General features: G+C 37.1%; 2 protein-coding genes and 1 long non-coding RNA gene across 9 annotated transcripts; 2 read left to right on the top strand and 1 right to left on the bottom strand.

The window, feature by feature from the left end:
* The first annotated feature begins 576 nt into the window (after positions 1 to 576).
* Positions 577 to 10,611, top strand: LOC309482574 (cytidine deaminase). Of its 6 annotated transcripts, none has more exons than XR_014200308.1 (8): positions 577 to 714; positions 835 to 911; positions 1,072 to 1,122; positions 1,288 to 1,500; positions 3,314 to 4,444; positions 4,543 to 4,593; positions 5,214 to 5,405; positions 5,503 to 5,782. XR_014200308.1 is itself a non-coding variant. In XM_082148037.1 (8 exons), the coding sequence occupies exons 4-8, from the start codon at positions 6,971 to 6,973 to the stop codon at positions 7,825 to 7,827; spliced, it is 435 nt and encodes a 144-aa protein (XP_082004163.1). In that variant the 5' UTR covers positions 3,536 to 4,444; positions 4,543 to 4,593; positions 5,214 to 5,405; positions 5,503 to 6,970; the 3' UTR covers positions 7,828 to 10,611. The 6 variants fall into 6 exon arrangements, 3 of the variants coding, with proteins under 3 accessions (XP_082004163.1, XP_082004164.1, XP_082004165.1); XR_014200309.1 differs by having other exon boundaries at positions 612 to 714; positions 832 to 911; XM_082148037.1 differs by lacking the exons at positions 577 to 714; positions 835 to 911; positions 1,072 to 1,122; positions 1,288 to 1,500 and adding exons at positions 7,120 to 7,230; positions 7,358 to 7,469; positions 7,554 to 7,611; positions 7,714 to 10,611 and having other exon boundaries at positions 3,536 to 4,444; positions 5,503 to 7,010.
* On the bottom strand, positions 4,542 to 5,207 carry LOC309482690. Its single transcript, XR_014200360.1, has 2 exons — positions 5,083 to 5,207; positions 4,542 to 5,005 (listed from the first exon to the last, which is right to left on the bottom strand). It is a non-coding gene; the product is annotated as an uncharacterized lncRNA (long non-coding RNA).
* A 490-nt stretch (positions 10,612 to 11,101) lies between the features above and the next one.
* LOC309482465 (amino acid transporter heavy chain SLC3A2-like) lies at positions 11,102 to 16,952 on the top strand. 2 transcript variants are annotated; one of them, XM_082147841.1, is made up of 9 exons: positions 11,102 to 11,320; positions 12,271 to 12,523; positions 12,616 to 12,803; positions 13,601 to 13,774; positions 14,283 to 14,374; positions 15,481 to 15,608; positions 15,819 to 16,116; positions 16,203 to 16,265; positions 16,373 to 16,952. In XM_082147841.1, the coding sequence occupies exons 2-9, from the start codon at positions 12,333 to 12,335 to the stop codon at positions 16,718 to 16,720; spliced, it is 1,482 nt and encodes a 493-aa protein (XP_082003967.1). In that variant the 5' UTR covers positions 11,102 to 11,320; positions 12,271 to 12,332; the 3' UTR covers positions 16,721 to 16,952. The 2 variants fall into 2 exon arrangements, with proteins under 2 accessions (XP_082003967.1, XP_082003966.1); XM_082147840.1 differs by having other exon boundaries at positions 11,111 to 11,320; positions 15,478 to 15,608.
* The last annotated feature ends 864 nt before the right edge of the window (positions 16,953 to 17,816 follow it).

The raw sequence follows: 17,816 nt of genomic DNA on the forward strand, positions 1-17,816 counted from the left end.
TGAACATATTTTTTTGGTCTTAACAGTATAATAAAGCCACCCAATTCTAATTGGCTACTTGAGAGATTAACAGCGATAGACATAACCTGGCTAAAAATCAACAAGTAAAACTGATAGGCGAGTAACCTTCATTATTATACATTTAAATTTAAACTTAAACATTATTTAAGTTGAAGTTCAGTAAGGGTAATCATAAGACAATATTGTGCCATATGCAAGCTATGTGCTTCCCAATGGAAAGTCATTTCTCATATATATTGAGGAGAAAGCAGAAGAATAGTCATGAAAAATGTTGTCACGTTGGAAAAGAAGACTTACACTTCCGTTTAAATGTTGTAATATTAACGCGTTCTTGCTGAATAAAAGAATGCATTTAAAAAGAAAAAATCTTACTGAGCCCCAAACTTATGTATTGTTTTGATTGTAAACTGCAATAATACATTGATCCAATTGTTTTGATTAAGCAGTGAGTAATTAAATATTTCCTTTGCATTTAAATGAGCACTTCAGAAAGGTGTGGTCCACGGCGGAAACATGGTTGCACATGCTGTAACAACATTACGCCAGATTTTGACTTAGGAAATATTAGAAATTACTGTCAATAATTACTGTTCTTTTTAAGGTTATGAGGTGAACACTAGAGCATATTCGGCTGTCATGATCACATTTAGGCTGTTTTAACCGTCATAGGAGACGCAAGAGGAAGCTTTTCTGGTGAGACTCAATGATGACTAACATTTTAAATCTAGCTAGTCGATCCTTGTACTCCGTATTATTTAATGTCTTATACACTTTTACGATGTGTTATTTGACTTCTTTTTAAACTTAAAGCAGTAATTGTATATTCATCAACAATGATATTCTGAGGATGGACAATTCAAAGCCATCACCATTTTTGACGTCACTGTTCGGTAAGAATCGTATTAACAATCATGTTAAGAATATGTTTCTTTTTTTAAATCTATGTTAAGCTAATATATATATATACGTTTTACAAATGTCTTGGTTTTACTGTATACTTGGCAAATTGTGTAAACATATTCTTGTCTGAGTAATCTTTATATTTTTCAGTGATACTGACTATTGTTGTACTGGCGGTTTTAATTGCAGCAATTGCAATAGGTAAATCATGTATTTTTACCTAATTATTCATTAAATAAACATTGTAAACAAGTAACGTGGACATGATAATGCATTCCAGTGTAATATTGACAGAAACATTCACATACTTTGTTGCACACTGCTCTTCTCCAAAGACTGATGAATTTTATGTTTGACTTTTTTTAGGGGCCTACTTTCTGAGAGACTGTCCTGTCCAGCCTTACATCCCAGTCTACCTTATAGTATTTGGTGTATTTGTTTTGCTTGTTCCGATAGCGAGCCTAGGCTTGTTCTATGGTCTGCTTGCAAAAGACACCTTTGAAATGCTGCTGTTGTCTCTGCTGGTCATCTCCGTCAGCTTCATCCTATACCTGTTTGTTGTCTGCTGGTTCATTACAGGTGAGTGGTTGTGAATTTGTCAAATGGGAATTACAGAAGGAGGGGTGAAGATATTTTATAGAAAGAACAATGGAGAAATGTACATGAAAGGGTCAAACTTTCTCTGGAGATATAAAAGTTAAAGCTCTAGTATATGTGACCCTGGATCACAAAACCAGCAATAAGTCGCACGGGTATATTTGTGGCAATAGCCAACAATAGGCTACATTATATGGGTCAAAATTATCGATTTTTCTATCATTCCAAAAATCATTAGGATATTAAGTAAAGATAATGTTCCATGAAGATATTTTGTAAATTTCCTATACCGTGAATATATTAAACATTTATTTTTGTGAGTGAATGCTGCACAATCGCGAACATAAATGTACAACTTTACAGGTGATTTTCTCAATGTTTCATTTTTTTTGCACCCTCAGATTCCAGATTTTCAAATAGTTGTATCTCGGCCAAATATTGTCATATCCTAATGAACCATACACCAATGGAAAGCTTATTTATTCAACTTTCAGATTATGTATAAATCTCAATTTTAATTTTTTTTACCCATGTGACTAGTTTTGTGGTCAAGGGTCACATATAAGCTATAATGTAAGCTATAATGTAAGCTATAATGTTGTGACAGGTTAAAGAATGTGGGGCTGCAAAGTCACAGTTAAAGGGACAGATGACAGAGTTTAAGATAAATCTTTTCATTACTACTGGATCTGTCAGTTTGTTAAGTTTCAAATGATTGTTAAATAGCAAGCATAAACTATGCAAAAGCAGCAGCCCTTCCTTCGCACTCAGTGTGCGAATTCACACACTCGTTTGCATTCACTCCTTATAACATAACACCATATAGTATAACACCAACTATATTAGTGGACTAATTTAGGGAATAGTGAATGAGGATATAGGGAGCGATTTCGAAGCTTGTGAGTGTTTTGGGTGCCATTTCGGAAAGGGCCGGCCTATTGAGCGGGGAATACAAAAATGTGGAAGTTCGATCTGAAGTTGTCACAAAAATCTGGCGGATATCTAGCGGCTACACATTTTCCGCTTACCTTTAAAGGGATACTCCACTTTTTTTGGAAATAGGCTCATTTTACAACTCCCTCAGAGTTAAACAGTTGAGTTTTACCGTTTTCGAATCCATTCAGCCGATCTCCGGGTCTGGCGGTACCACTTTTAGCATAGCTTAGCATAGATCATTGAATCGGACAGCATCTCTCTCAAAAAAATGACCATAGAGTTTCGATATTTTTCCTATTTAAAACTTGACTCTTCTGTAGTTACATCGTGTACTAAGACCGACGGAAAATGAAAAGTTGTGATTTTCTAGGCTGATATGGCTAGGAACTATACTCTCATTCCTGCGTAATAATCAAGAAACTTTGCTGCCGTACCATGAGTGCAGCAGGCGTAATGATATGACGCAGCGCCTGAAAATAGTCCCCAGGTAACTTACAACGTGACCGGGACTAAGTTTGTCTAACCTATTAGACCTATTTTCAGGCGCTGCGTCATATTATTACTATTATTTTTTGAGAGAGATGCTAATGGTCCTGCCCGATTCAATGATCTATGCTAAGCTATGCTAAAAGTGGTACCGCCAGACCCGGAGATCGGCTGAATGGATTCGAAAATGGTAAAACTCAACTGTTTAACTCTGGGGGAGTTGTAAAATGAGCCTATTTCCAAAAAAAGTGGAGTATCCCTTTAACTTAAACAGGAAGATATTGGGTTACAATAGAAAATTGCCATTGCTCTTAAAACTTCACAGATATCAAAGAAATAGCTCAACTAAATATGTTTTCTCTGTGTATTGCAGGGAGTGTCTGGATATACTCTGTTCATCGTCCCAGTTATGACCCAACAAATGAACAGAACTACTGCAACAAAACTCTGTACCTCTTTGCATTCTGGTTGAACACAGTCTGCCATGGCTGTCTGGCTGTCCTGTTGCTTTGTATCGGATTTTCAGTGTTTTATATCTGTGTACAGAATACTTGTCAAAGACTACAGTCATCGGCTTCAAACTCACAGCTACAAGCATAAGACTTCTTTGGAAAGTATTATGGTTCATCAGTTAACATGAACTAACAATGATCAATACATTTGTTACAGTATTTATTCATCTTTGTTAATGTTAGTTAATAAAACTCCAGCTGTTCATTGTTTGTTCATGTTAGTTCACAGTGCATTGACTCATGTTGACTCTTGTATTACTTGTAACTCTTGTATTAGGAAATGTTGAAATTAAACTAAGATTAATAAATGCTTTAGAAGTATTATTCCATCTTAGTTCATGTTAACTAAGGTAGTTAACTAATGTTAAATAATGAACCTTATTGTAAAGTGTTACTGTTTTTATATTTGGCAGATGCTTTATTCAAATCAACTTACAGAGCACTATTTGTACATTTTATCAATATGTTCCCAATAACTCAAACCCATGATCTTGGCATTATATATCCTGTTATATATCCAGAAAAGCACCTTTTTTTAGACATTATCTGTATACTGTATTTCCATCTAGTTCAAAATGAAGGCCTAGACTGACTTGAAGGTACTGTACAGAATTACTAAATAAAATATAAAAGTTCATTGCAGTGTATACTCAAAACATTCAGATTTTGTCAACACACACACACACACAAAAATAGGTGGTTTTTCTGTTTCAGTTTGGGTTGGCTAAAACAGTTTCTCAACATTTCACCAAAGGAAGTGTCTCAAAAATACATTGCAAGTCTGGAGACCACAGAACTGTGAAAACATACTGACTCAGAGCAGATCTGTTCAGTCCTATTCACGTCTTCACGATGAAGCTGATTCTGGGGGTCCTCCTCGTATTTGACAGCCTGAGGCAAATGAATAAGAGATAGTTCACATTTTTATGGACTGTTTAAGAAATCGATAATGATGGAGACTACTGAGAGAGCTGCCAGAAAATCTTTCATTGGTAAGAATATCAAGAAAGCGATGTGTTTTTTCCAATAACTAATAAGCTACAATAAAATAAAATAAACAATATTCTTTTTTTTTCTCTCTTTTTTTCAGTGATCATTAACATGATTGCGTGGATGATTTTAATAACAGCTACTGGATTAGGTAAAGAGCAGTTTTCATTTACAACATAAAAGATATTGTTAAGATGATTAGTTTAACCTCCTCAACGATCCATTGTAAAATCACAATCTGGAATGCTGTAAATGCTCGATTTTAATTAAGAATTGTATGTGAGAAGAAGTTTTATTGCACCACTGCAAAAAAAAATGCTTATCTTACTTAGTATTTTTGTCTTGTTTCCAGTCCAAATATCTAAAAATTCCTAAATCAAGATGCATTTACTAGATAAGTAAAATTAGATAAGATATTATGTCTTGTTTTCCGGGGCAATTAATCAAAATTAAGTGAGTTTTTGCTTAAAACAAGCAAAATGATCTGTCCATGGGGTAAGAAAATAATCTTAATTCAAACAGAAACAAGATTATTTGTCTTACCCCATGGACAGATAATTTTGCTTGTTTTAAGCAAAAACTCACTTAATTTTCATTTATTTCCCCAGAAAATAAGACATAATATCTTATGGCAGTTTACTATAGTAATTGCATCTTGATTTCAGAATTTTTTGATATTTGGACTGGAAACAAGACAAAAATACTAAGTAAGAAAAGCATTTTTTGCATCTGATTTTTCTGTCATCTGGCTGTTTGGATAAATGTTTCTAGGTACAATCCATTTTCATGAGTGCCCTGTTCAACCAAAGCTCCCCGTCTATATGACTGTGATCGGGGCGACGGGTCTGCTGTCACTGTTGCTCATGTACCTGAGGAACACTTTAGATGACTGTCCGCTGGCTCGCTTCTGCACTGCCTTCATCTTGATACTCTGTGTATTCATTGTGTGCTGGTTTATTGCTGGTGAGGGAAAGAGATAGTTATTGACAGTCCAGTAAATATTTTATGTATAAATAATAGTGAAACTAAAGTAAATGATGGTCGCATGTTGTTCTTTCAGGTACCTACTGGATTTACTCCATATATCCTCCCAATAGTGACTCCACCAGGACTGGAAACCACTGTCAGAGAACCCTGTATCTGTTTGCATTTTGGTTCAACAATATATGCTTTCTCTGTGTGTCCATGCTGTTCGTCTTTTGTTTGTACACCATTTTGTCCAACTGTACTGTTGTTGTCTGCACTGATAGAACTGCATGTTAAAATTTAGATGCATGCAGGCCTGTGATTCTCTCAAAATGTGCTGTATTATTAATATATATAAATCATTTGTTACAAGAGATTTTCTTATAGTGGTTGTTCCATCAGTAAAGATCTGGATGTTTTTATTTAATAATTAAACATAGCTTTAGAGTTGAAAATTAAAGGGATAGTTCACCCCAAAATTTAAAATTCATTCATCATTTACTCACCCTCATGTTGATCCAAACCTGCAAGACTTCAGTTTACCACGACTGATGTGTGAGTTGATGAATGTTTATATGTGAATACAAGCCTTTTATTCAATCTGTTCATCATATAAAACAATTGTTTTGGAAGGACATGAGGGTGAGTAATTAATTACAGAATTTTCATTTTTTGGGTGAACTATCCCTTTAAGCAATCAAAACACAGACTTGTATATCATATATAAAAATATATAATTTTTATATATAAAAATATAAAGGCCTGACTGTCTTGTTAAATAATACCAATGTCTTGCTTTGCTTCTAAGCACCTTCTCTCTCTTTTTTGGTATGTTAACTTCTTTATATCCTTTTTACATGAAAGTAGCCTATAAACTATAACTTAAAATGTAACTATCAAAAAACATCAGTAAAAAACAATAAAAGTCATAAATTATATATATTGAAAGAAAAAAAATTATTACACTTCATTTCGATGGTCCACTATAGACATTCTACTAACTATAAGTAATTTTGCAACTATATGACAACTAATACTCTCAGAGTATTAGTCTACTGTAGACTGTTAGGATATTAGATGTTAGTAGAATAGACATGTAGTTGCTAAGTTACTCAGTAGAATGTCTGTTGGGGGAGCATCAAAATAAATAGAGTTAGAACGTCTAAAGTGGACCATCGAAATAAAGTGTAACCTGATTGAATAATTCATGGGAGGGTTGTTAGCAAGGAGGTCTTTGATAGGTTGTTAGGGTTGTTTGCCCCGCCCACAACACACGCTTCATCAACAACATCAGCTTTCCTGTCACACCACCCGTCCCAGAAATATCATTATTCCTGGGAAGCCAACAACAATTGTTCACCAATCTGCTTTATATTTTAAAAAACACGCTGTCAAAAGCATTATACTATCTAGTCCAGCGTAACGAGACGGTTAGTTGTTATGGCTGGTAGGTAAACATTTAATCCAATAGTACATCATGTAAAATAGCCACATTTAACGCGGCTTTGCATTTAATGCACGTAACCGAGTTGATATGTTTGTCGTGTAAGTAACCTGAGTCAATGCATCCCTCATACTTAATGCATAACCTCATAGTTTGTGGTAAGGTGCATTAATTATATTTATGTAAATTAAACAGCGGTATCATTGCCGCGATGTTTTGATGCACTTTTGTTTTGTTCCCTCTTTTGTTGTTTTGTTATGGGTTAAGTTGCGGAACTCGTGGCTAAATGCTTGCAAGCACAGGAAATGGCTTACTGTCCGTACAGTGGGTTTCCAGTCGGCGCTGCCATTTTGACGACAGGGGGCGCCATTATCACAGGTAACCTGATGCACTTGTTCGTGTTTGTTTTAATGCAAAACGATTCAACCACATTTCACTGCCATATATTCAGCTCTTTATCATCTTATGCTGTTAGAGTGATCTTGACCTCCATCATTTGTTTTAGGCTGTAACGTTGAGAATGCCTCCTATGGCCTGACCGTGTGTGCGGAGAGAACTGCGATACAGAGAGCGGTCGCTGAAGGATACCGAAGATTTACAGCCATAGCTGTCACATGGTAAGTCACATATTCCAAATACTGAAGTGTTGCCATTTGAATCACTGAGAATTTTTATTTTCCTTCTTTCCATCTGACCAACAGTGATATCAAAGATAGTTTTGTAGGACCATGTGGTGCATGTCGACAGGTATTAATGGAGGTATGGCTGTGTGCTCATATTTTATCAGTCGTTACTTTTGAACATCATGGCCTTTCTCTCTTATTTTTTTTTATCCTTCTCTCCAACCCTGTGTTGTGTTAGTTTGGCACTGAATGGGACGTTTACCTCACTAAGCCAGACGGGACCTATAAGAAGACCAGTCTAAGAGAGCTCTTGCCTTTGGCATTCACCCCGGCTCACCTGCAAAAGATCTGAGTGAGCGTACTGTCCTAAAATTGATGTATGTGGACTTTTTAGATTTGTAAAATATTTCCTTTTTGATCTGAATTTAGGAACCCTGAATAATTAAAATGTGAATGTACTGTCTGTTCTTGAACAGTTTGTTCATTAGCTAACCCTGGTCTGTGTTACTGTTGAAGGTGGCAGTCACAACCTCATCCCAGACAGTCCCCCTGGAATTACACAAGCCATTCAAATGTAGTACATACTGAACATAATAATGGTCAATGATATTTAAATAGGTTTCATTGAACACCAACTTTTTTTAAATTTTTGAAACAACATTATTTCTGTCATGACAACTCTCTGAGAGTTTGTCATGGTAATGTACATGGCGTATTTGTTTAGTCTTGGTGGAATATATATGCTACGCTGCTGCTGCAGAGCAAGTACGGGACTTGCTACTGCCAATACATACATGCACGACACGCTGCTGTTGTGAGCAAGCAAGACATGCTGCTGCTGCTGCTGCTACACAATATAGCGTACATGAATTACCCGTAGCAGATCTATACAGGTGGAGCTGGGGAAGGTGGAGGGTTTCTGAAAGTGCGCTGCTACTGCAAAAGCTGACCAAGTATTTGAAGGTTGAGCTGCGAGCTCATTGGCTACTGATAAAGTAGGAACCAATCAGCTGTGGCCTATATACAGTACAATGATGTGATTGCAAGCAGATTGAGTTAAGGACCTATCAGCCTGCGCCATCTAGAGTTTCAAGACAGAACTTTGTATTGTAAACATACTTGTATTTTTTAGAAGATTGCCTAAACCTTTTGTCCCTTGTTTATTTAGAGAATGTATGTTTTGCATACAGACAGAATTAATGGTTGAACATCATTTTATACTTTTTGACACAAAAGTATAAAATGATGCAATTATAAGGACCTACAGAGAATTAAAATGGTCGCCTTAGATGGGTGTCTGTCGGTTGACTTAATTCACATGCTATGCTCAAAACTTTTGGGTCCGTAAGATTTTTTTTAAAGAAGTTATTTCTTTTATTCAGCAAGGACACATTAAATTGAAAAGTGACAAGGATTGAAAAGGATTTCTGTTTCAAATAAATAGACTTTTTTGGACTTTCTATTCATCAAAGAATCCTGAACAAAATAATGTATCATGGTTTCCATAAAAATATTAATCAACTCAACTGATTTCAACTGTAAAAACAATTATATTTTCTGGAGTTGCACCGATCGACCGGACATAAATCGGAACCGAACGGGTTTTACTGCAAACACGTTTGGCAACTTTTTGTTTTGGCCAATACTGTACCTGATAGGGCAAGCTCATTATTCATGATGCTCAAAATATTAGAAGAACAAATATACATATTGAATTGGTGGTGGGGGGGGTTATATGAATGTACGGTATCTCTGAAGGAGACTGACTGTCTTCAGAAAAGATTTGATGGCATTTTCTTTTCCTCTACCTCCCAATACCTGTTTATAAGCTCAGTGCTGCTTAGTGTACAGCGGTAACCAAGGACATGCTATTTCGCTGTTGTTCAATAAGCGCCACCTACTGTCAGAGAGTGAATTTACAATTATATTCACTCCGTCTGCTGTTTTTGTTTTGTGAGGGCAGGGCCATCACTAGCAGGGCGAAAGGTGGGGACTATTCTAGGGGCCCCCGTCGCTGCTCATTTGCATAAAGTAACATTTTTGTCACCTGACTCGCGTTGCTTGACATTCTGTCGACTTCTAACGGAAGTCGCCAGCCCTCCATTGAAAATGAATGGGATCATGTCGCTTTGTCGCTTCGTGTCACAATTTCAACCGAGATGACTGGAGTAATGATCCTGAAAATTCAACTTTGCATCACAGGAACAAATTAAATTTTAATATATATTCAAATATAAAAATGTTCTTTTAAATTGTAAAAAATATTTCAAAATATTACTGTTTTTACTGTATTTTTGATCACATAAATGCCATTTTGGTGAGCATTAGAGACTTCTTTCAAAAACATTAAAAATATAACTGACCTCAAACTTCTGAACAGTGTAATTGTGAACTTTCCAAGCATAAAACAAGCAATAATCTATAGGAATTTATGGACAATCTCAGGCTGATTAGATTAGAACACTACAGGATTCTTTAAAGCAGAGTTCGAAAAAGAAAGTCTCCCAGTACAGAGAGAATTATATTGGTAATCCCTGTGACCCTCCCCGCTGCCCTGGGACTGTTTGAAATTCTCCTCACTGTGAGGCAGAAGGGGCCAACATACTGTTCTGTCACATGGGAAAAACACTCACACATTGTTCTCTTGGTAGGCTGAGAGGGAAAGTGAACACTGGCAGGAGAGAGAATTTGTTAGAGTATTTATTTGCTGAACAACCACATAAATGTTAAAAATAAAAATCGAGGACTAATGAGGGAAGCACAGTCGAGTTGGAAGTACAATGTTCATTGTGATGAGATTGCTGTTGTAAGGAATCATGACAACTACAGTCATGAGATAAAGAAACTGACTGCACATTGCACAATGGTGGTTGAGCCGACAACAAGTTTGGAAAGTATGCCATGCGGCATTATAAATCATCCACTTTTGTTGTTCCCTCCTTCCATTGTAAAGCCAGCAGGGATATAGCATGTCTTTTTTCAACTGGAAAAGAAAAGAAAAACAAACATAAAATGAAACCTCTGTGTTTTAGCCTATATTCACATGCAACAACACATCATGCACTGGCTTGTGGCTTTTAACTTTTATGGAACAAACGTTTTGTAACCTTATATAACAATAAAATATTCAATTTTACCCATGCAATCTTGTTTCTTGCTTTTTTAGGGGAAAACTTACTTTGATAGATCTGTCTCTTATTAACCAGACATTATCTTGATCAAATTATTCAGCCTTTGTGTGCAGGATCTTTGTTACAGAAAGCTCAACCCAATGTTTTATGACATGACTGTGCAATAAATACAGTTTAAGCATTGCACTTTATGGCTATTGGTGTTCAGGGTAGTCTTAAGAAGACTGCCTGAATGTTATGAGTAAGCACTTTTTTATTACTATGATTTTTTTTTTTGCGTTTTTACTCCTCAACTATTCTCTTTTTCATCAGAGAGAGTTGTATTGGTTCTCATGGGGATGTTTTTTCAGGATGAATTCCAGTTCACTCACGTGAACTCAGGCTCAATGATGCGCTCGATCAGGAGGGAATATTTAAGGTGGAAAGCTCTTTAGGATCGATGATTGTATTACAGTCGTGATTGTAGTGTAACTTCTCGAGTGGTATGCAAATTCAGTACGGTACATTAAAACGCGTGTAGTTTTGATGTCGTCGCAGAAGACTATTATAGTCTTGTCTGTTTCCAAGTTACTTTGGAGTTCCTCCTTAGATAGCGAATGGGCGGGTGCAAGTGGAGTCGACACTATATAAACTGGATTGACCATCAGATGTGGTCTCTGTAGAGTTTAACGGCGGGAGTCCTGCTTGAAACGGAAGCTTTTCTTCTTTTTGCAGGTATGTCTCGTTCATTTATTCATTCATTAGGATTATTCTGTGTTTTCATTATTTAACATAGCCTACTTTTATCAAAACATAATTATGCAAAAACATAAGGTAGCCTAATATGGTATTCTGCAAACAAATTTGAAACGCGTTTAAAATCTAAATTTTTTTGTTGATTTTATTAAGACATTTATTTGTTTGTTTGTTTGTTTGTTTTGAGTTAGTCTTTTAGAGGTTCTATTGTTGGTTCTATTAGCTGATCATCATTCCGTTAACCTTCTATGTATCGTCACTTATAAACTACACAGAGAAATTAGCATTTAGAATACAATAATATTAAACCATAACAAAAAAAAATATTTATATGTTAGTATTAACATATGACCTCCCCTTCAGCCAATAAAATTAAAATGTATTAGCCATATGCTTGACACTTTTGGTAACTCAAGGAAGTGAAAGAGACATTAGCACATGTTAGGTTACATGCTGTCAAGGCTGCATAGTGAATTCATTTTAGACTAGGAAATACATAAATTCAGTCAAAAAAATATACCATTGTGCATCCGAATGTGTTTTCTTAATTTGTTGGTCATTTTTAATGCACATTTTGTAAAATCAATAACTCAAAAGACCAAATAAATCTGTGTGTTATGCATAAATGACAAAGTCCTTAGGTTTGCATATTTTCTGTGTAGCTGGCACTATTGTTCATAACTGGCTGGCAATATCCTTTTTGCCTGTGTTTTAGGTTGATGTTAGTAAGTTTTATAGAAGACAGGGAGAAAAAGCTGTACTTTTCCAGAAAGTATTGATGATAGTGAAAAATAATTTACCCTTATAAGTCAATTATAAATGATGAAACCCTAAAAAAAAGGTCAAAGGGTCAGATTTTGAAAACTAATTTTGGAAATTGATTTTAGTCTTAAATATATGTAAAATATAATGTCATTTATTTTTTCTAGCTGTGATTTCATAAGTAGTTCCACAGAGGGTTAAACAGACAGCTCTGAAATCACAGTCAAACATGAATAAAGAAGACGACATGAAGGACGTAGAACTGAACGAGATGGATCAGGAAAAACTGCCGATGACCGGAGAAACTCCGACAGGCACGGAAAAAAATGGCTCCGTAAAGGTCAAAGTGCCCGAGGACACAGAAGTCAAATTTACGGGCCTCTCCAAAGAAGAGTTAATGAAAGTCGCCGGTACAACTGGGTACGATCTATCTATCTATCTATCTATCTATCTATCTATCTATCTAGTGCAAGTATCTATCTATCTATCTATCATTTGCATGTTTTTTACAGGTGGGTTCGGACTCGTTGGGCTTTGCTGGTTCTGTTCTGGCTCGGCTGGGTCGGCATGTTAGCTGGAGCAATAGTGATCATAGTACAGGCTCCACGCTGTAAACCCATTCCTGAGATGAACTGGTGGAACGAAGGTCTTCTGTACCAGATATCTGACGTGAGCGCTTTCTCTGACAATGGACTGAAAGGTGAGAATGTCTCCATTTAATGCCTGAGTCATTTGCAAATTGCTTACTATTTGTGTTAATCATTGAAAAAATGGGAACACATCTTGCCATCATCTCTCAACTTCATACGCTCTTGATAAGTAATACTTTAATAATGATCTATAATACTTTTTTAATAAACAAATCAGACAACAGGCATCAAGTACATGAAAGTCCCAGTATTTTGGCTCTTTGCTAAGATAAAACACTAAGGCCTGGTTTCACAGACAGGGTTTAGATTAAGCCAGGATTAGGCCTTAATTTAATTAGGGCATATAAGTAGCTTTTATAAACGTGCCTTAGAAAAAAACATTTCTGATGTGCATCTTCAGACATATTTTAAGATATGTCGGTGCGAGTGCAATAAAACAGCTCAAACATGCATGTTGGTTTGGGATTAGCTTAAGCCTTGTCTGTGAAACTGGGGGTAGAAAAAATGTCAGATTTGCTGATGCCGACTGTCTTGTGACTCCCTCATGTGAGGAAGCATGTGCTGATCTGTGCAAGATTCTGCCCTCTCTAAACTCAACTTTGGTTGAGTTTGTAATTGTGATATTGCGCAAGTATTCACACACTCACACACACTGTAGACAAAATTAAGATAATCAAGTACAGTGACCTTAAACCCTGATATCTTCAGCTGTGCACAGTACTGTGGTTAATAATTAAAAGACTGTTCTGGAGTTAAAGGAAGCAGCTTATCTGATGATGATGATGATGATCTCTCATTCACTTCCTCTTCTTCTTTTTAACTCTTCTAACTGTCATTCTGTCTGCAGGAGTGGAGGAGAAGCTGGACTATCTGAGCCAGATGAAGGTGAAGGGACTTGTTCTGGGTCCGATACACACTGTGCAAGCAGACAATGTAAACGCAATGGAACTAACTCTCATTGACCCTGAATTTGGCTCTGAAGAAGACCTGACTTCTCTGTTGGAACGAGCACATAGAAAAGGTGACCTCACTTGTTTACTATGATGGTTTTCGAAATAAAATATCAGCTTCGTCACTGGAATAGACCTTATCATTAAGATCCTGCTGCTCTGTTTTAGGGGAAGGCTGTCTGAAACGGGCTGTATGACCCTAACTACGTGCCATAAACGTTTTTTCATACAATTAGAGTAATTATTTTAACTAGTTCCTTACATTGGAAATAAATAGAATTATACAGAACTTTGTCACCTCACAAACAATCTGTATGTTCCCCTGGCAGTTCACAGATAGATATTGTACCATTTTAGTGTCAACAGGGAGGACTGGCTTGACACTGACAGTAAATCAAACACCGTTGTGTGGGTTTAGCAGGAACATCACTGTGGTTTCCAGAAAATAAAGGCATCATACAATGCAAACATTAGGCTTTTGGTTTTGTCAGGAAGGATAAACTCAGGAAAGGTCATTTAACAGCCTTCTGGTTTGTTAACTCTCCCCCTCCTCTCCTTGTTTTCCTCTCTCCCTCTCAGGAATCTCCATAGTGCTGGATCTAACACCCAATTATAGGGGAGTTTCAGCCTGGTTTAACAGTGCTGCTGCTGCTGTTGCTGAGCGACTCAAGGTAAGTGCTGATAAGAAGAGGGTCGATTTATTGATGAGAGAAAAGGCAACAAGATTTTGAGATGTTTAATGAGTAATGAGTAGATGAGTAAGCAGGGAAGTGGGGGGAAAAAGCAGTACACTACGGTTCAAAAGTCTGGGGTCACTTTTTATCAGTGTCAGTAAAGACTGTTAAAAAATCATATTCAAGTTAATGCTGTTCTTTTGAAAGTCCTCTTATTCCTCAAAGAATCCTGAAAAAATGTGCATTTCGGTTTTGCAATCGACCGCATTGCTTTCCTAGTGTAAACGCTCATGTGATCGAATGTGTCCAAACAGCCACAAAAGACCATCTTCTCTCCGCCTACTGACATAACATGTAACATTATCGGAAACGCTGGCCAGACGGGATTTAACTTTGTCGGCTGGAGACCCAAGTTTGGTTTGAAGATGAAAAACGCACCAAGCACGATGTTCTCTCACCATTCCTGATTTCTAACACACACTCACAGCATTCGGCTGGTCTTGCGGCTGTCAGAGCAGAAACTAAAGCTGATGCTCTCCGTGTGTTTTTCTGTTGTATCTGTGTGCGTTCATATGTAAATTGCGTGAGCTTATTTTGTCCATTAGATCGAAAGATTTGAAAAAGCCCATTCATTTACCCGCTCATAGACCCTCCCCTCGAAGAAATCAGGACAGAAGTGGTTGAAAGTGGACAAAAGAGTCGGATTAAAACTCCAGGAGTAAAAGGGAATGTGTCTCCCTCGTCTACTTGAGATCCGATCGGCCAAAACACATCTTAATACCAGGTGTAAACAGGGCCTTAGAATTGTTTCTGAAGGATCACGTGACACTGAATGAGCTGCTGAAATCTCAGCTTTGCAAATTACATGAAGAAAATCTATAAAAACAGAAAGCAGTTTTTTAAATTGTAATACTATTTCACAATATTACTGTTTTTACGGTATTTTTGATCAAATAAATGCAGCCTTGTTGTGCAGAAGAAATACCTGACCCCAAACTTTTGAACGACAGTGTAAATGGAAACTAAAGTGTAATTCAATACTCTATTAATCAATGCCATATAAACAGATTTATTTGATCCATTCTATGGCTTCATTGTAGGAGGCATGCGTATACTGGCTCAGTAAGGGGGTGGATGGCATCTTCTTGTCTCATCTGAGCGACATCGCAAACACAGAAGCCTGGCCGTCTATTCAAGCCATATTCAACCAAACTGAAGAGACCAAAAAAACGTATGTGCTTGTGGCTAGTGAAGAACTAAATGGGGTCAGAACTCTGTTGGGAAAATATAACTAGTTAAACAGAGACACCTGGTGGACGGAGTGGGGTACTGCTCACAGCTAGTGAATACAGAATTTCCAGAGTAAAGAAATGTCAAAATGCAATTTTCTTAGGCAGTTTCCCCTTACCCAAACCTCTCCATCTCTCCTGATCTCTCTCAGAGCTCTGATGGGATCAGTCACCGGTCTCTCTGTGGATGAAGTCTCTCTCCTGCTGAACCGCTCAGGTGTTGACCTGCTCCTGACTGAACTGGCCGATCCGGCTGAGTCCGGCGTGAGACAGGCACAGGTGATACAGACGCTGTACTCTGGTCACCTGCAGACGAGTCTGGGCTGGAGGCTGAGTGGACGGTCTCTGGGATCTCCAGCAGTGCCAGTGAGGCTCTTTCAAACACTGCTGTTCACACTGCCCGGCACTCCTGTGTTCAGCGCCGGAGACGAGGTCGGACTCAAGGCAGGGGTGAGTGGAGAATGCTATGAAAATCAAACAAGATGTATATAAACCTTTACTTTATTCATAAAGTTGACATAATTAAACCCATACAGGATAAAATTCAAGCAATGTGGGACTTGGAAAGTAAAGCAGAAGATGCCAATGTAACGGCAAAGGTACATTTACATTATTGCATTTTCACATTCCTCTATATATCACTGTAGTAAATGCATATTTTAAAAACACATGCACTCTGTTTCTTCCTTTCGTTCCTCTGACTCAGACTGTACAGGAAGAGCGTACCACAGTACGTGACTTCTTCAAAGCGCTCAGTGATCTGAAAGGAAAAGAGCGATCGCTTCTGCACGGAGAATATGTCAGTCTTTACAGTTCAGCCACTTCATTAGCATTTCTCCGCCTGTGGGACCAGAGCGAACGCTTCCTGGTCGCCTTAAACTGGGGAAATGTCTCAGACACCATGACTCTGACCAACAGTGACCTGCCGGCCGAGGCTCGGGTCCGTGCCACCACAGATACTGAGAATCTGGCCGTGGATCGCAAGGTGTCCTTAGAGAAGCTAGAGCTTGGGCCCAAACAGGCTGTTCTGTTGTCTTATCCTTATCCTGGTTAGACACACACACACACACACACACACAGACCTTAATGTCTCAGATCAGAGTCAACACTGTGCACATGTTTGGAAAGACTTTGTCTTATGAGTGGAATAGTTTATATTGAAGTTATAGGAATGATTTTAGGGGCACTAACTTTGAAACAATGAGAGGCCAGTTGTCACAGTTGTTGTAGAATAGAGGATGACATGTAGATCTAAAACACCTGCTATAATAAAAAACTAAAAATGGCTACTGTTTTTGTGTGAAACTGTCCACTTTACTGCACTGGTGTGGTTAATGCTTACAGTATATCGAAAGAAAGATATTCAGCCTTGAATTTATTGACTTATTTGTTGTTGCAGACCACAGGATAGGAGAAACATCTTGAAGTGTTCACCAGATATTTAAATTATATTAATTAAAACAAGATGTTACTTTTGTAGATAAAATATACAAAGTTCAAAGTTAACAGAAAAATCTTCCATGCATACAAATATTTAAACACAAAAGTACACTACAATTCATATGATTGGAGTCAGTAAGATAAAAAAAAAAAAAAGAAAAGTTTTTACTTTTATTCAGCAAGGATGCATTAAATTGATCAAAGTGACAGAAGAGACTTAAATTGTTACAAATATTTATATTTCTGTCCGGACAACTCTCTGAGTGCTTGTCATGGTAATGGATATGACAATGTTATCAGCCTGCGCCATTGGGAGTTTCATGACAGAACTTTGTACTTCAAATTAATGCTTCTTTTAAACTTTTTATTCATCAAACAATCCCCCCAAAACAAAATAGAACATGGTATTCATCTATCTATCTATATCCATCTATCTATCTATCTATCTATCTATCTATCTATCTATCTATCTATCTGTCATTCTATCTAACTTTTAAGAAGCATATCGGTTTTCAACATTGATAACAATAAGAAATGTTGACTGGAGTAATGATGCTGAAAGTTCACCTTTACATCACCGGAATAAATTTCAATATTTTGCAATATTACTTTTTTTTATTGTATTTTCGATTTAATAAATGCAGCCTTGGTGAGCAGAAGAGACTTCTTTCAGAAATCTTACTGACCCTACCCAGATAGTATTCATATCT

This window comes from Leuciscus leuciscus (assembly GCF_965113295.1).
Source record: "Leuciscus leuciscus genome assembly, chromosome: 2".
Taxonomy (NCBI): domain Eukaryota; kingdom Metazoa; phylum Chordata; class Actinopteri; order Cypriniformes; family Leuciscidae; genus Leuciscus; species Leuciscus leuciscus.